This window comes from Mastacembelus armatus, unplaced genomic scaffold, assembly GCF_900324485.2.
Source record: "Mastacembelus armatus unplaced genomic scaffold, fMasArm1.2, whole genome shotgun sequence".
NCBI classification, from domain to species: domain Eukaryota; kingdom Metazoa; phylum Chordata; class Actinopteri; order Synbranchiformes; family Mastacembelidae; genus Mastacembelus; species Mastacembelus armatus.
The window spans coordinates 1,944,508-1,957,957 of NW_022872938.1; the positions used below are offsets into that span (position 1 = coordinate 1,944,508).

The following is a 13,450-nucleotide window of genomic DNA, read 5'->3' on the forward strand; positions in this document are numbered from 1 at the left end:
AGCACATCTCTAATAAGTTCGATCACAAACATTATCCCATCGCGATCCAATCTGTAGCGTTTAATTAACTCACGATTGTTCAGTGTTTGGAGAATATTTCTTCTTTCAGCCATTTTGTTCTCTGCTAAAGAAACTCTTAAGCCTCTTAAAAGTCCTCCTCTCTGCTCTTAACAGTTTTTACCTTAGGAACTGTTTTTAGGGCTAGGCTGTTTTCTTAGAATTTCGTCAGTAGGAGCAACTTTTAGGCTTAGGAAGTTAGATCTTAAAATCTGAGCAGATGTTATTGGATTCTGGAGACATTTTGAGAGCACTGTGACTGACTGTGAATGTACACATCATTAGTCTGTGTTAACATTTCATCTGATTTCCTGAGACTGGTCAGGAATAATGGAGACTGATGACTGAAATATCATTGGTGTAGCCAATGATGAATTAATAAGATGACCTTAAAGACAGCTGGTTTATATGGATGACAGTTTCTAAGTGGCCTTTTGGCTAAAGAGAAGGATAAATGTTTGTTCGCTTAGATGGCTGCATATCTGATGTGGTGATGAGCAGCACTGGTGCACCCAAAGGAACTGTACTGGCACCATTCCTGTTTACACTCTACACCTCAGACTTCTGCTACAACTCAGGAACCTGTCACCTGCAGAAGTTCTCTGATGACTCTTCAATCATTGGATGCATCAATAATGATAACGATGAGGACTACAGTCACTTGATAAAAAACTTTGTTGATTGGTGTAACAACAACTGTCTAAAGCTCAACATCAAGAAAACCAGAGAACTGGTGGACTTTAGGAGGAGCAGGAAAACCCCAGTCCCTGTCTCCATCCTTGGAGTAGAGATTGTGGACTCCTACGAATACCTTGGAGTCCACATTAACAACAAACTGGACTGGTCAAACAATACAGATGCACTCTTCAAGAAAGGACAGACTGTTCTTCCTCAGGAGACTTTGTTCCTTTGGTGTGTGCTATTGAAGAGGTTCTATCAGTCTGTAGTAGTGAGTGCACTGTTCTTTGCAGTTGTGTGCTGGGGAGGTGGCATCAAGGCTGGTGAGACCAACAGACTAAATAAGTTAATCAGGAAGACAAAATCTGTTGTTGGACTGGAACTGGACAGTCTGGAGGCTCTGGCAGAGAGGAGGATGGTGGACAAAATCAGCTCCATACTGGACAATCCTGCCCACCCACTTCATGAGGAACTGAGGCGAATGGGAAGTTCATTCAGCCACAGACTAATTCCCCCTAAAGCCAAGACTGAGAGATTCAGGAAGTCTTTTGTGTCCACAGCCATAAGACTCTATAATTCCACAATATAAACAATAACACACACACACACACCACATACACACACACATAGACAAATAATTACTTTATTACTTTTCTACATACAAGTTAATTGCTTTATTGCTTTATTAATTACTTTATTAATTACTATCAATTTCCATAATTTAAATAATATTAAAATTAATAACTTTAAATAATTTCCCCTTGGGGATTAATAAAGTACTTCTTCTTCTTCTTCTTCTTCTTCTTCTTCTTCTTCTTCTAAATGCTTCATAGGGCCTAAACCAGGCTAAATGTTTGGTTAAAACACTTTCCAAGTTTTGCACTTTATCTTTCATGTGTTTACTGTAGCATCCAGGAACATCTTTGTGTGCATGCTCATATATTTGATGTTCTGGTCTGTTAGTCTGTTCTTAAAAAAATCTTTATGTAGGATTACAGCCTTAAAATGAACCATGAGCTAAAAAGCAATTCTGAGCTCTGGCTGCTTCTGGAGGAAGTGCAGGTTCTGCTAAAGTCAGCTGATTTACAACAGTGGAGTTCCTCATTTCTTTTACTCTGGCCTGACCCTTCTGTTTAGTCTTGTGAGCTTCTCTCACTACTTTGCTGTCCACTGCATGGATTTCCATTAAGGTACTTTTGTTCACAACAGAATCTTAAAATGTTGATTCTATTGTTACAAATGAAAAACAATACACACCATGCACATTGCAAGATTCAAATGTGTTTCCAATGCAAATCAACATTCCTAAAGAATTTGACTAATTGTTTTTTTGAAGCGTTGTGTTATTGTTTACCAATATAAATTTGTGCATATTATTTTTGTGCTAGAAACTAGTTATAATGTATATATTTATGCTGGATTCTCTTGTGTTTGATAAAATAACAAAAAAAAAAAAAAAACTCAAAGATGTTTTTTGCAGTGTTCTCCTTTCCCTAAAAGTTCCTTGTTCCTATCTTTCTCTTCATTTCCTCTGCACTTCATCTTTTTCCACTGCCTTCTCCTCTTATCAATCCGCTCACCCCAACATACACCACTTTCCTCCACCCCTAGTCACTGTCAGCACTGTCTAGCGGAAGGCCCATCTAATCAAACCTGCTGTTACCACTTCATTATAATCACAGCTTTGGCAGTGATATCCAGAGTAACCACAACAATTATGAGCAAATACAGTGGGTACGGAAAGTATTCAGACCCCTTTAAATTTTTCACTCTTTGTGTCATTGCAGCCATTTGCCAAAATCAAAAAAGTTCATTTTATTTCTCATTAATGTACACTCAGCACCCCATCTTGACAGAAAAAAACAGAAATGTAGAAATTTTTGCAAATTTATTAAAAAAGAAAAACTGAAATATCACATGGTCATAAGTATTCAGACCCTGTGCTCAGTATTGAGTAGAATCACCCTTTTGAGCTAGTACAGCCATGAGTCTTCTTGGGAATGATGCAACAAGTTTTTCACACCTGGATTTGGGGATCCTCTGCCATTCTTCCTTGCAGATCCTCTCCAGTTCTGTCAGGTTGGATGGTGAACGTTGGTGGACAGCCATTTTCAGGTCTCTCCAGAGATGCTCAATTGGGTTTAGGTCAGGGCTCTGGCTGGGCCAGTCAAGAACAGTCACAGAGTTGTTCTGAAGCCACTCCTTTGTTATTTTAGCTGTGTGCTTAGGGTCATTGTCCTGTTGAAAGGTGAACCTTCGGCCCAGTCTGAGTACTCTGTACTTGTCCACGTTCATCTTTCCTTCAATTGCAACCAGTCGTCCTGTCCCTGCAGCTGAAAAACACCCATGCTCCCACCACCATGTTTCACTGTAGGGATTGTATTGGGCAGGTGATGAGCAGTGCCTGGTTTTCTCCACACATGCCGCTTAGAATTAACGCCAAAAAGTTCAATCTTGGTCTCATCAGACCAGAGAATCTTATTTCTCATAGTCTGGGAGTCCTTCATGTGTTTTTTGGCAAACTCTATGCAGGCTTTCATGTGTCTTGCACTGAGGAGAGGCTTCCGTCGGGCCACTCTGCCATAAAGCCCCGACTGGTGGAGGGCTGCAGTGATAGTTGACTTTGTGGAACTTTCTCCCATCTCCCTACTGCATCTCTGGAGCTCAGCCACAGTGATCTTTGGGTTCTTTTTTACCTCTCTCACCAAGGCTCTTCTCCCAAGATTGCTCAGTTTGGCTGGACGGCCAGGTCTAGGAAGAGTTCTGGTCGTCCCAAACTTTTTCCATTTGAGGATTATGGAGGCCACTGTGCTCTTAGGAACCTTGAGTGCTGCAGAAATTCTTTTGTAACCATGGCCAGATCTGTGCCTTGCCACAATTCTGTCTCTGAGCTCCTTGGGCGGTTCCTTCGACCTCATGATTCTCATTTGCTCTGACATGCACTGTGAGCTGTAAGGTCTTATATAGACAGGTGTGTGCCTTTCCTAATCAAGTCCAATCAGTTTAATTAAACACAGCTGGACTCCAATGAAGGAGCAGAACCATCTCAAGGAGGATCAGAAGAAATGGACAGCATGTGAGTTAAATATGAGTGTCACTGCAAAGGGTCTGAATACTTATGACCATGTGATATTTCAGTTTTTCTTTTTTAATAAATTTGCAAAAATTTCTATATTTCTGGTTTTTTCTGTCAAGATGGGGTGCTGAGTGTACATTAATGAGAAATAAAATGAACTTTTTTGATTTTGGCAAATGGCTGCAATGACACAAAGAGTGAAAAATTTAAAGGGGTCTGAATACTTTCCGTACCCACTGTAGCTAAAACTTGCTCCACCTACAGGTGCCACAGTGTTGTTTTACTTTTGCTGCATTTTTTTTAGTTTACTAAAGAATTTGACACATCTAGTCACTTTATTATTTAAATTCTTTATATGATCTTACTTGTTTTCTCTGATATGCAGACAGATGTAAATGATATATATTTTAAACAATATAAGCTGTATATAATGTATGTTGTAAAACCAGATGTACAAAAGCCTATGCTCTGTGCAGCTTATACTGCATTAGGCCTATTGTGCTTTTTACAACCCTAAATTCATTATACATTAGTTATAATAAGCTAATACATGTAGAGAGTATATTCTGCCTTATACCTTTGATTTTTTTATGTCCAATTATTTTCAATCATCAGAAGTAAAATGTTTATGTAGCTTTTTTTGTAATTTATTTTTATGTTGTGATTTTGTCATTGTTAAACTTCTGTGTGCTGAGCCACTGCATGTTAGTGAGACACTACACTACAGTCTGTTTTCAGGCGGGCTGTATTAGTGTTTCTCGGTCCTCCTGAGCTCTGAGTGGTGCTGTCTCGCCTCTGTCGCACTGTGAAAACTGTCTTCCATTGCATTTCTCCACCACCGGATCAACCAGGCCCATCGGAACCGCTTTCCAGTGGCCCCAGATCCGGGCTGATTCCCACTACAGACCCGGCAGGTGCGACCGTGGTGGTGCACCGGAGAACGGCGGCCGGCAAACCCCACCTGACTGCCGGATCTCGGGACTGCTCCGCGGGAAAAGCCCCGGCTGTGATGAAACCTTAAACAAAGTGCGACACAGGAGCTCTCGCACATCTTAAACGGGCCCGTGTTGCAATGCAACTTTGCGTTTCAGCTTCTCTCAGGCTTGACGGAACATAATCAGAGGTGAGGGCGGTGAAATTATTGTTTGGAGGGAGGTGACGCGCTCCTCTCAGCAGCCCCTGCGCTGTCAGACGAGGAAGTGAGGCTTCATACACGCCCATTTCAGCCTGTCGACCCTGCCAAAAAAGCTAGACCCGTTCATCTGATAACACAACAACCGACTTCATGAACATGCGCTCACTTTCGGATGGACGGCACCGGGAGTAACCTGCAGGACGACGCCGATTACAAGAGGTAAGTGGCCGCAGCGCTTTACGCATAACGTGGACGTGACAGTTCCCCCAAATTGTTAATGCCGTGAGACTTCTGCACTGTCAAGGCCTGTCTCCATCTTTTTCAACAGTCACATGCATGATCTCTGGCCTAGCTGTCACCGGGCGGCCAGTGTGACTCGTCAGTGCCGTCGCTCCTGTCTGTAGGAAGAAAGTGAGACTGACGCGGTGTGTTAACAGGCTGCAGGCCAGATGTCAGCATCTGCCCGCTGTGCATGGAGTGGCACCTGCTTGCGTGGTGTTGTTGCGTGAACTAGGCACAGTTCAGGCTGCAGTTTGAGCCAGTTTGAGCCCATGAACCCATTTCCTCATAGCTGCATCTTAAATATTGAGGTAGCTGCGAGCTGATCTTGCACACGGTGGTGCTTCTGGACACGGTGTCGCCCCTGGGCTCCAAAACCGGTCCGGCTGATTCTGACTGTACAAAATCCACGTGCATCGTTTCTCCAGATGAAACTATATGTTTATGATGAGAGGATTGTTCTTGGAGCGCTGTTCAGACAAGGCATTTAAAGATGTCCCCTAACAGGCCTACACGATCATTTTTCACAATTTTCAGGCATGTTATTGACAAAACCATTTATCAGCCAGTCGATAAAATAATCAGCTGCACCCATTATTAATAATCATTCAATTAAATCCTGAGGTGACACAGTATTTGCAGTAGTATTTGACTGAGTTTGTGTAAACCTCCTAAGGACCTTGATTTTATATACATTTAAGTTTCTTCCAGCCATCTGACACCTGCTAAGTATAAAAACTCAGCAGTGCCATTGAACAGGAAGTACATAAGACTATAAATGTGTAATAACAAAGGTAAAACTGTTTATTGCAGTGCCTGAAAATGCCCCTGCAAAAACACAATTGGAAACAATGCAACAAAAGTCTTTTGTATAAAACCAAACCCAAACTATCCCAACAGGGTAAAATTACAGATGTGATGCTAAACTAGAAATATATGTGTGTGTGTGTGTGTGTGTGTGTGTAAGTTAATTATTGGACATTTGCAAATGGTGTGTATGTAGTGATGATGTGTATTGTATGGCATTATTGGCATTATATACTGATTACCACACAGATACTACACCTTCATATTCAAATTCCCATAAACATATTAAATTGATACTAGAGTAGTTAAAAACATACAAAGTACAAAGCATTATGAAAAATTGTACGTGGTGGGTCTAAAAAACGACAAATTTAAAGTGAATTTGTACAATATTTGCATTGTAGTTACATTGAGAAACCTTAAACTTGGTCAAATTATTATAAGGACACAAGAGCCACAGTAAATTATTATTTTCACTCTGTTTCATTTGAGGTTAATCATTTAATTGAAAAATCTGGAAAATTTCAGAAATTGGTGATTGGTGAAATGTCTTTAAACAAAAGTCCAAAACCATCATGTATGACAAAGAAAAACATTTGAGATGCTAGAGATTATTTGGTATTTTTTGAATAAGTGACCATTTATTTAAAATTAACAATAGATCATTGAAATAGCTGCAGATTATTTTTCTGCCATTTATTCTTTTGTTTAGGACCAATTGTTGCAGGTTGAAAATGAAATGAAAATGATTGTAGAAGAGCAGAAATGAGGCAATTGTGATAAAAAAAAGGCAGCAGAATGGACCGTGGTGACAGTGTAGGATGATTTTTCAGTTTGCTCTGCAGTGGCTGCCATGGCTCCAATCCAAAACACATGGCTGAAGTTGATACTAATGGTGTCATGTGTCAGTCAGTCCGCTGAGCTGGTGAAGGTAAAGTTAGTGGTGAGGTCTGGCATTTAGTATCTAGCTCTGCAGTTATGATAAATAGTCCAGATGAAGAGCAGCTGTCACATGTCCTCAAAACACACTGGAGAAATTGTTTAACACTTAACTACCAAACGCATAATAAAAAACTAATATTTGTTTTATGTTGTGGGTGTAGACTTGATCTGTGGGTGTGGGTCGACATTCAGTTTAGTCAGACTAAATATTTGTTTTAGTTGCATCTGAGGATCCATATTTTTAATCCTGTCTTTGCTCCTCACAGCTGGAGGAAAAATACATTTAACAAGTTAGGAAGCGCCACAGACAGGTCATCAGGAATAGTGCTGCAAACGTCTCTCACACAAACCCCCCAAACAAACAAACAAACAAGGTATATTTAAAATCTATTTTATTATATTCAAGAAAATTCATCAGGGAATCAATAGGCAGTTGAAATATATATATATATATATATATATATATATATATATATATATATATATATATAGTTTAAATATAACTAACTAAACTGCAAGTTTTATAACTTTGCCATTTTAACATGACAAGTATATAATATACAGTATACAGCAAGGCACATTAAAGTGAAGACATTTTAAAAATACTGAGATAAATACTTTTTATTCACCAGTTCATTTAATGCAAAGTGCAATAGACTCAAAATCTAAACCTAAAGTCTTTGCACCCTAGTATGTGCAGCATGGACACAAAGTATAGGGAAACAGACGAGGAGAAAAGACTTGTTATTTAATCAAAGGGGTAATACAGCAATGTAAACATACTCTACAATAGGTAACAATCCTTTTAAACTAAAATAACAGGTAAGAGCAAGAACTCTAAAATGTTTATGTTGACTAAGTCCTGTTAGTGTACTGTATTACTATGTATTACAAATACATTTTTGCTGTAGCTGATTGAAGTGGAGTTGATTTTATAATATTTATTGAAACCTTGTTTTGCAGTGCAGTAAGAATATTTGTTTTTAACAGCTAAAATACTGTAGAAAACATTTCTGTCATCCTGAAACAACAGATCAGCACTAGAGTTATTAAAAATAGTTAAACAGTCTTTTTTATAACAAAAGGATTTGCACTGACAACTGATTGAAACACTCACTGAAATGTCATATATTTTGGACTAGAACTCACTTTAATGTAAAAAATACTAACTTTTTTGTCTTTCCTCTACATGGTGCATCATCCTGATCTACTGTATTATGGAAAATAATATACAGGGATAACTAGTAAATGGAGCTGTCTGCTTCACGTCTTTTCTTCAGTTTAAATGTTGCACAGTACTATGATATTTACCCTGGAAATGTAGTGCAGCAGAAGGTAATATAAATTGAGAATACTAACTTAAAAGTACAAGTATGTAAACACTGTTTTAAGTATATGTCCTTTTCAATCACTGGAGGAACATGATGATAGTGGGTAGAGTGCACAGCCCCTATCTGGCAGACCCAGAAAATAGGGAGGATTTTTTTCTACAAAGTGGTCTACAAAGGGTCTGTGTCCCCCCCCTTGGAAAACCTTTATCTTTAAAGACATTGTTTCCAACATTCTGGTGAATTTAGAGAATGAAAATAGTTAAATAAAAAGTACACCACAATAGCATTTTTATGTAAAATACTTTGGGTTAACAACAATGAACAACAAAAATGTAAAAAAAAGGATTGTGAAAACACAATTAACCATCCATTTATAAAGCAAATTAGCAACCTGAGATGTTTTAGTGCAATTGTGCAATCTAAAGGATTGTGTCTAAGTGCAATTTCACCTCTGTCAGGCCAGTGAGCTAATGTGAAGGAACGGTCTCCTGCTTTACAAACCATTTAAAAATCAAATGTTTTGGCAGTACAGTACCTGAGCAACATTTATTCCAGTTCCGCTCCTGCCTGCTTAAACAGTCTGTGCATGCCACTTCCCTCTGTGGACATCTACTAATGCATACTGCAGTAAAAAGTGCAATGCCGTGCAACCTGTAGCACCATCCTTACGGGACCATACTGTAGGTGTGGTGTAGGTGTGAGCAGTGCTTAGCTGGGTGCTAAGAAGGTGTAGCTGTATTGTTTTCCAGGTGGAAACAATAGTCATATGATGCACTGTACCAGGAGCAGGTCGTGATAAGAAAAGTGAGGCAAAGTGTGAAATTTTGTCATAAATCTGGAGAAATGCAGACCATGGTAGGAAACAGGGGAGTGAAAAACATTAATCTCATGGGAAAATACGGACAGTTGGCAAGTTTGCATATTGGTCCAGGCTCACTTGTGAACAAGTTAATACTTGTAGAGATGTCTTTGTATATAACAATATAATGTAATGTACATATTGTATGTGTGTTAACTGAACTGCATTGATTTGATGAAATTATTAGAAGCACCTGGATTAAGAGTAACAGAACATTTGAAGTGCATGATGATGAAACTGACAAAGGAAGTTTGAACATGAGACGGGATCTGCACACGGTGCTCAGGGGCTCCTTGACATCTACACTACCAGACAACTCTGGGGTCAGTGTAATATCTCAGTGTCTCTGAAATTAAAATACAAACCAAATAAACATCTGGAGGTTAAAAAAATATATTTTGGTTTAACTAAATGTAATCTAAATATTTGCATCATCCAGCAGCCTAACACACTGTATCACTGTCTCTCCAGCTGAAACCAAATATTGTTGGGATAGACCGCACTGCTGCAGAAGTTCCCACAAATGTTTTGCACTTGTAGGTTTCTTTGCTTTCACTCTTCACCTGGAGAGTCTGGAGACTGTGCTGCTGTTCATCATTTGTTCTTTTCTTCCACAGCCTGGAAGTAGTTTTTGTCTCATTATCCTGACTCCCTGTGTTCATTGTCTTTTCCTCACCATTATAATAGTAAAATCCAGTACTACTACCTGCTGGGCTGTATTGTCCAAATAATACTTCAGTTTAGTGTAGTAACAGTCTTTTCCAACACTGCCTTTATACACTTACAAGCTGGGACACCTGTAGAAACAGTTTGCATCCAGTTTCAAGGCTTCATTTACTTCTACTGCTGCACAAAACATTCCTTACCTCTGGAAGTTTAACACTTTGCTTTGTAAGGTATATCAATGACCTGAATGACTTACATGTCAATAAAAACTGAAAAATGGCAGTGGTCCCAGACTTTGAACTGGTGTATGGAGAAACTTTTATGATGAATGCAGCAGTCTGATATGTTAATTCTCTCGGTCTGTCTGTCCATCACAGTGCTCTACAGTGTTGAACGATGGACAAGGAGCTGGTTCAGAGCAAATTCGACCACGTGGAGTCCACAAATGGACCCAGCTCTCAGATCTCCACCACCACGCCTGACTCTTCCACCCCTACTACACCCACCCCTCCTCGGCTCACCCCCAACCCCATGCTCCTGGATTCTCCGGTGCCCACGCTGACACCCACCACCTCCTCCCCTCCACCTCCTCTCACTCCTGCTCCATCTGTTTCCGCAACCCATGGCTCAAAGACAGCAGTGGCTGGTAGTCCGTCTCCCCACATCCTTGTCCCTGCTCCCCCTAAGCTTACCTCTACAGCGAACCCGCCCGCTCTTCGCACATATGCTCGCCCAATTCTTCCCTCCACAACAGCTATCTCCAAAACATCTCCTGTCACACAGTCCTCCACCTCCTCATCTCTTCTCCCTCCATCCTCCCCTTTATCTTCCTCCTCTCCTGCTGCAGCCAGCACAGCCACCCCGCCGCCCTCGTCTTCCTCCTCTGCAACGCAGAGCAACACCACCATGTCAGTCAGATCCTCCATCAGCCTGACCAATGGAAACACAAAGCCTCTATCCACACCACCTTCTACACCAATAACGCCCTTTCACACAACAGCCAGTCCACCTGGCCGACAGGTAATGGTTGCAGATACACAAAATGAATATACTCACATATGAAAGACATGAACTGACACCACATATTGCTTTAAGAGAGTAGTTCGACATTTTGGAATTAATCTGGGATTAATTTCTTGCTGTCTTTCTATGTGCGAAATATGCTGCTACAATCAGCAGCCAGTTAGCTCAGCTAAGCACAAAGATGGGAAACGTGGAAACATCTCTGTTCAAAGTTAATAGATCCCACCAACCAGCATGTCTCTAAAGCTCACAAACTAATGTGATCTTGTTGGTTTCATGTGTAGAAAAACCAGCTGCTAAAACATAAAGATGACACACTGTGGTTTTACATGGAGTTGTATGCTACATCTTTTTGTTGTGGGGCACATAGACTTCCTTTTACACTTTAGGTTTTGTGCAGATCAGTGTGATGACGTAACGTCTTAATCTATTTACTGCAGGGCAGTAAATAGTCTCAAATGTCAAATTCTACTGACCTACTGGAGTCTACCAGCTTCTGAACACACCTAATCAAGGTAATCAGCAGTGGGTAGGGCCGACATAGCTGGAAAACAGGAGGGGCAGTTTGTTGATACACTCACCTGAGTTGCTTTTATTTATTTTGTTGTGCCCAAAACAGTAAGAAAAGGGAGCCCAACATGTGCAGGGAGGGCTGTACAGAGTCTTCAGTCTACCTCATAGGTGAAGGTTGTTTGAGCTGCAGCATCCAGAAAGGAGAGCATTAATTTTACAAGTTGTAGATATAATTCTTTTTATACCATTAAACCTTTGTGAAATTTAGCTGTTATCCAAGAATTTCAGACGATTGCCAGTCCTAACATTAATGCTAAACCTGGGGCCTTTAATTAAAAACCTCACCACTGACATCCAAATTTAGATGATTTGAACCTTAATCCTGTTCGCTGCTGACATAAACTCATGGTCATTGACCAAGAAGCTTAAACACATAAAAATCAAAGAGTTTCCAGAGATACATTTATGCAAATATGGATCTATATATTAGGATGACTTAGCAGATAACACATCAGCCCTGACGTACTGACTGTATGTGGGCGAGGCAAAACTTGCTTTTCAGCACATTTATATACAAGCAGAGCCGCCTTGCAGCCATCCACATTATCCGCTGTCTGGGTCAGTATTTGTCTGCTTCTGTCTGGGGTTACAGTTGCCTTTCTGTTTGTGTTCATCTGAGGAGTTTCACATGTTTAGCCTTAGGTAATGTGTCTAAGGCTTTGTTTGCTTTGAGAGTAAATTTGTAGTTGAGCTGTACGCAAGCCCCAGTGACATATACACACATGCAAAGCCAGACAGAGAGGTATTTCTAGGGGTAATTATGTAAAACAAAGACTGCCTGATCCCGGGGTAGATTTTGTTTTTGTAGAAAGAGATTAAGATTAAAGCTGATACTTTTCATTATATTCCAAGCCTAGTCAATGCTGTAGGCTCACAATCCATCTCTGAAAGGTTTATAGCTTTCTAAATTAAAGAGAAGTTTGTATTTATTTACAATCGATTGAATTAGTGATCCAGTGACAGAAAAATGTGTGTACAGACTGTGAAATCTCTTTTAAAGTCACACCCACCACTCTAGCAGCACAGTCCACATCTCTGTAGTTGTTCCAAACATTTAACTACACTAATAAATTGGTAAATTATTTAGTTTAGAGCTTGGATAAGGTATTAGCAAGGCACAGCAGTAGTTGTATGTTGTGAAGAAACTCATTGTTTGGAAAATGTGGACACTTGGATTATGCTGCAGAAGTTGGTGTTATCATGTTTACTGCTGGTTTGGCACAGAATTGATTGTAACAGCTGTCAGGAAGGAGCTAGAACTATTTAGACACTGTTAAATCCTGCAGTGGGTAAGTAATTAGAGTAATGCTCAGGTTTGAAGTTTGAGAAAGCACATACAAAAACATGCAGACCTGTACAGATGCTGAGACATGTCCATGCTTGCAGTTCTTTTTGTTTTAATACCACCTTGAGATAACAATACAGATTTTCTTGTGATAGTGGATTAATTTATTTCATTGTTTTGTGAAAATAAATGGCAAATTTCTTAAGATAAATTGTCAAGAGAAAACAGCTTTTGTTTTTTTGGTTTAGAATTTTCTTTTTACTACATTAGGTGCAAACTATGTATTTCATAACAACAAAACTGGTAATGTTAGTATTTATGATTAATAAGTGAAAACTGGTGAAGTTACCAAAGCTGAAAACATTTGGTGAATAACTCATGTTGTTCTCGAGTAAGTTTTAATTTGATGATGTTACAAATATTAAAACATTACACTGTAAAGGTTCTGAATCCTGTTTCTAATTTGTTTCTAATCTTTCTCATTTCAATGAATTGTTGTACATACATATGATTGCCTTGCTTTGCCTAGATGTATTCAAAGATATGTCAAAACTGAGGGCAGGGTCATAAATACTCTTAGCCAATCAGAAATTTAAATTATGATCAGCAGAGGTGAGCATGCAGGTATGGAAGCCAGTGATGTGTGACTAGTATACACTACTAGTCCAAGGTTTGGACTCACTTTCTTTCATTGATATGTAATCATCATACAGATTTATAATTAATATGAACCCATCTC

At 39.6% G+C, this 13,450-nt stretch overlaps 1 protein-coding gene across 4 annotated transcripts in view; it reads left to right on the forward strand.

The window, feature by feature from the left end:
- Positions 1-4,445: 4,445 nt before the first annotated feature.
- The window catches only part of LOC113129679 (polyhomeotic homolog 3), a 32,503-nt gene continuing 23,498 nt past the window's right edge, over positions 4,446-13,450 (forward strand). The window contains exons 1-2 of one of the 4 annotated variants that reach the window (XM_026305699.1): positions 4,446-5,165; positions 10,208-10,850. In XM_026305699.1, the coding sequence (XP_026161484.1) occupies positions 10,227-10,850 (624 nt within the window). In that variant the 5' untranslated portion in view covers positions 4,446-5,165; positions 10,208-10,226. The remainder of the gene's footprint in view (positions 5,166-10,207; positions 10,851-13,450) is intronic. The other 3 variants (XM_026305696.1, XM_026305698.1, XM_026305697.1) reach the window with 3 other exon arrangements.